The sequence below is a fragment of the Nematolebias whitei genome, chromosome 15, assembly GCF_014905685.2.
Source record: "Nematolebias whitei isolate Nwh7 chromosome 15, NemWhi1, whole genome shotgun sequence".
In the NCBI taxonomy this organism is placed as follows: Eukaryota; Metazoa; Chordata; class Actinopteri; order Cyprinodontiformes; family Rivulidae; genus Nematolebias; species Nematolebias whitei.
The window spans coordinates 46,857,973-46,862,378 of NC_056512.1; the positions used below are offsets into that span (position 1 = coordinate 46,857,973).

Here is a 4,406-nt window from a genome sequence, read left to right on the forward strand (position 1 = left end):
CTTTCCACAGAACAACTGTGTCAACTCTTGAAACTGTGCCTGCAGTCAACCTACTTCACATATGGGGAGCAATATTATAGGCAGAAACATGGGTGTGCTATGGGGTCTCCAGTTTCTCCTATTGTTGCCAACCTGTACATGGAGGAGGTAGAAAAGAGAGCCTTGACGTCCTTTTCAGGGACACCACCAAGTCATTGGTTCAGGTATGTTGACGACACCTGGGTTAAAATTAAATCTCAGGAAGTCCAACATTTTACTGACCACATCAACTCTGTGGATAAATACATCAAGTTCACACGAGAAGATGTAAAAAATGGCAGGTTGTCTTTCTTGGACTGTGAGGTCTCAGTCTCTGATAGAGGACATTTGCAAACCGAGGTGTACCGCAAACCCACCCACACAGACCAGTATTTGCAGTTTGACTCCCATCACCCTTTGGAGCACAAGTTAGGAGTCATCAGGACTCTGCACCATAGAGCAGACAGCATCCCCACTAGCTCAGGAGCCAGGCAGAAGGAGAAATCCCACACAAGACAGGCTCTAGAGCAATGTGGATATCCTAACTGGGCCTTCCTGAAAGAAGAAACCCAAACAGGACTCCAGTCAGCCATCAGGTGAAAAGGAGGAACCCAGACCCAGACCAGTGGTCATTTCATATGTTGAGGGAGTATCAGAGAAACTGAGATGTTTATTTTCTAAACGCACTTTTAAACCCTAAAATACATTAAAGACTGGTTCATCCCAAAGATCCAGTCCCCCGGCACAATTATTGATTATTGAGCATGCATCAGGATATTAAAGCAGCATTGTCTTAATTGTTTTCAGTTGATGTTTACATGACTTTTGTAAATGTCTTGTTCATTCCGTCCTCTACGCAGCTTCAAACTGCCAGACAAAGTTCTTCACCAGGAACCGGACCAGCAGAACCAACCTTTAAGCAGTATCTGATCCACAGCCCGACACCCAAGACCATCATGTAGAGACCCACGGTGATCATTAGAACTGCTGGAAGAGGGATGGCGAGCCCCCAGACCGGCAGAACCTGAGGACCAGAACCACAAAGATTTCTGACACAGAGCTGCAGCAGGACTTGGATCCAAAGACTGGTTTCTCTTATTCTGCTTAGATTATTAGATTATTATTGTGCTGCACTTTTCTTAGACCTGTCTAAAGCTTTTGACACTGTGGATCATAACATCTTGTGTCATTAGCTCTCAGAAACTGGTTTCTCAGATCACACCATTGGTTGGTTCTCTAACTATCTCTCAGACCGGAGGCAATGTGTTCAACATAATGGTACTTCCTCCAGTTATTTAACATTCAACAATGGTGTACCACAAGGCTCAGTCTTAGGACCCACCCTCTTTACAATCTACATTCATAATGTAGGCAAAAACATCCCTAATGCATCCATACATTTCTATGCTGACGACACAGTTGTTTATTGTTGAGCTAAAACAGTTGCTAATAGGCTTTCCAGCTTTTGAAATCTGCATTTAACTACATCCAGACTGATTTGTTCCGCCTCAAACTTGTCCTAAATGCCGAAAAAACCAAAGGGATGCTTTTTTTTCCAAATAGGAAGTTGGTCCCAGCAGTTCTTCCTCCGATTTTATCCTCAAATGGTGTCCCCATTGAGTTTGTTGATTCCTATAAATATTTGGGTATCTTGGTCGACTCACATCTTTCTTTTAAGCTCCATGTGGAAAACTTGGTAAAGAAACTGAAAGTTAAACTGGGTTTCTTTTTCAGAAACAAATCCTGTCTAACCCTGAATGCTAGAAAACGCCTTGTATCTGTGACTTTCCTTCCCTCAATTGATTTTGGTGATATTATTTACATGAACGCTCCTACAAGAAGCCTGCAGATGTTGGATGCTGCAGATGTTGGATGCTATCATGGTGCACTAAGATTCATAACTGGCTGTGATTATCGTACCCACCACTGCACTCTGTATTCACTGGTTAACTGGACATCATTAACTTCACGCAGACTCTCCCACTGGTACATTTTCATCTTTAAATCACTTCCTGGTCTGCTGCCTTCATACATCTCCTCCTACATGTCTCTGTGTTAGTGCAGCTACAGCGTGCGCTCTCAGGACATCATTACCTGCAGTGTTCCCTCAGTGAGGACTGAACTAGACAAAAGGACCTTCTCCTACTCCGCTCCTGTTTCCTGGAATATCTTGTAAAAAGATTTGAAGCTCTCGACCTTTGACCTCTCTAAGTGTCTTTAAGAATCTGTTGGACTCCTGGCAGGGTCCAATGCAGACATGTTCCTGTTTTTAGTTTTCAACATTTGTCTTGGAATCTAGCTGTTTTTTGTTTTGTTACCTTTTCCTTTTAGCCATCCTATTTGTTAAAAAAAAAAAACTGTAGTACGAGTTTTTATAACTGTTTATTGTTGTTGCTGTTGTCCATTGTTGTCATCTTTCTTTGTTGAAACCAGGTCTCTCTTGTAAATGAGTCCTCGAGGCTCAATGGGATTTACCTGTAGAAATAAAGGTTGATTGATTCTCACCTGCATGTCGAGTCTCTGCACAGGTGAAGTCTCCACCACGAGGCTGAAGCCAGACTGAATAAAAACGTTCTTTATGCATCAGGATGTTCTCCATCTTGTGTCTCAGAGGCGGATTTGTGTATTTTACCTACTTTGATTCCTTTTGAAGTCTTTATCTTCACTGTACGTGGCCTTGTTGAGGACTTCAGTCCACATCAAGGGAGGAAGACCAACACTTCATCACCGGCTTCAGCTCACAGAAACTTTACGATGTTTTACTCTCCAGATGCACGAGTTATTACTTCTCCGCCTTCCGCTCGTTACACCTGACGTATTTTACTTTACGGCCAGTAAAGACGGTTTATCCAGCTCGCTGGGATAACTTGGAACATGTTACAGGTTACACTTTTTCTTCGAGTATGTCGCCAATTACGAACCGGAGGCTGCTTTAGATGACCGACTGAACTCCCATCATGGCAGCATCTTTCCTTCCTGCACTCTTTATCAACTTCCGTTAGGAGCCGTTTTACGACACACAGCACACACTTTACGGCTCAGCGAGCTTCACTGTGCGCGAAGAAAACCTCGGAAATAAACTCGCTTTGACCGTGGAGCGTTAGATGTGTCAAAGAACTTTCGAGAAACTAAAATCAGCCGAGGATCATGGCGGAGGGACTACAGCGTTACCATGGGAACAGACGGAAGCCTGGAAGGCATTGAAGAAAGCGAAGATGAAAAACTTTCCACTACTTTGGAAAAAATACTTTAAAAGTCAAATATTTTATATTCGACTTATTTAACAGACCAAGTCAAGACCACTCAAAGTAACTAGATTTTAAAACTTTACATTAAAACGTGAATCAGCACAGAACTCAGAGTAACTTTTAACAGGAAGTCGTGCCACACCTGGAATCAAGTGTTCATCCCGCCATGTGGAGCTCATTTCTCATGAAGCAGAGAACTAAAGTTTTCACATCCTGCTGGATACAAACCTTAAACCCTGAAAACAAGTTTGGAGGAGGAAGCTGCAGGATGCAGCTCCTGAAACGGAGTAAAAGCAGCCACAGGACAAGTTTCAGCAACTGCACAACTTTTATTGAACCAAATGAAGAAACTGTTTCCATGGCTTGATTTCTTACGGTTTCCACTTTAGAAATTATTGCATTTCAGGACATTTACAGGCAGAGTCTGCAAGCACACGCAGCATCGGTTACAAATGGGGGCAGTGCCGTTGCGCCCCCCCAGTTAACTGCTGTGTGATCTCAACATGCTCATGTTTTAGTAGCCAAAGCTCCTTTCTGTACCTAATCGGACTTTTCCTCCCTCTGCTGACCAAGGAATTAAAAACAAACATCCACCCAACAGCTGAAGTGTGACCCCCCCCCCATGACAACACTGCACTCCAACATATGGAGACTCATGGTTTTATTGAAACACCTGAAGTACAAAACAAAAAGGTTACATGGAAAGATGCCTCCTTACTGCGGCACAAGGCCTAAAAGCAAAATAAAACTAACTCAAGAGGGACGTGGAAGGAGGAAGTGTGTGTGTGGGGGGGTCGTCACCACTCGTCCCTGATGTCGTGTGGAGCTGCAGTCTTTGCCAGAGAGAGCCTGCCCCCGGTGTTGCGGGGGTGTCAGAGAGTCCCATGTTATTTAGAGGTAATTCACGTCTTGGCTAACAGGAGCTGGTGGGTTGCAGCGGGGGAGGGGGGGCAGGAACACAAACAGCAGCACATGGTGGGGGGGGGGGGGGGGGTTGATGGCCTTTCAGGAGAGGCGGGGAGGACTGCTGGAAGCTTCTAAAAGCCGTGGACTTTGAGCTGCTCCTCCTTGGCCAGGTCAATCTGCAGGTAGGGAAACAATTGAGATCAGTGATGCTCAACTGTTGAAAGCAGACCCCCC

The 4,406-nt window shown here is 44.5% G+C and overlaps 2 protein-coding genes across 2 annotated transcripts in view; both read right to left on the minus strand.

The window, feature by feature from the left end:
• Positions 1-2,676, minus strand: part of si:ch211-198p11.6 — an 11,341-nt gene extending 8,665 nt beyond the window's left edge. The window contains exons 1-3 of the mRNA XM_037688777.1: positions 2,655-2,676; positions 2,524-2,577; positions 932-1,042 (exon numbers count right to left, since the gene is read on the minus strand). Coding sequence (XP_037544705.1) covers positions 932-1,042; positions 2,524-2,529 — 117 coding nt within the window. The 5' untranslated portion in view covers positions 2,530-2,577; positions 2,655-2,676. The remainder of the gene's footprint in view (positions 1-931; positions 1,043-2,523; positions 2,578-2,654) is intronic.
• An 899-nt stretch (positions 2,677-3,575) lies between these two features.
• Positions 3,576-4,406, minus strand: part of eif1 (eukaryotic translation initiation factor 1) — a gene marked incomplete in the record, with an annotated part of 12,737 nt that continues 11,906 nt past the window's right edge. Inside the window, 1 exon segment of the mRNA XM_037688778.1 lies at positions 3,576-4,350. Coding sequence (XP_037544706.1) covers positions 4,304-4,350 — 47 coding nt within the window.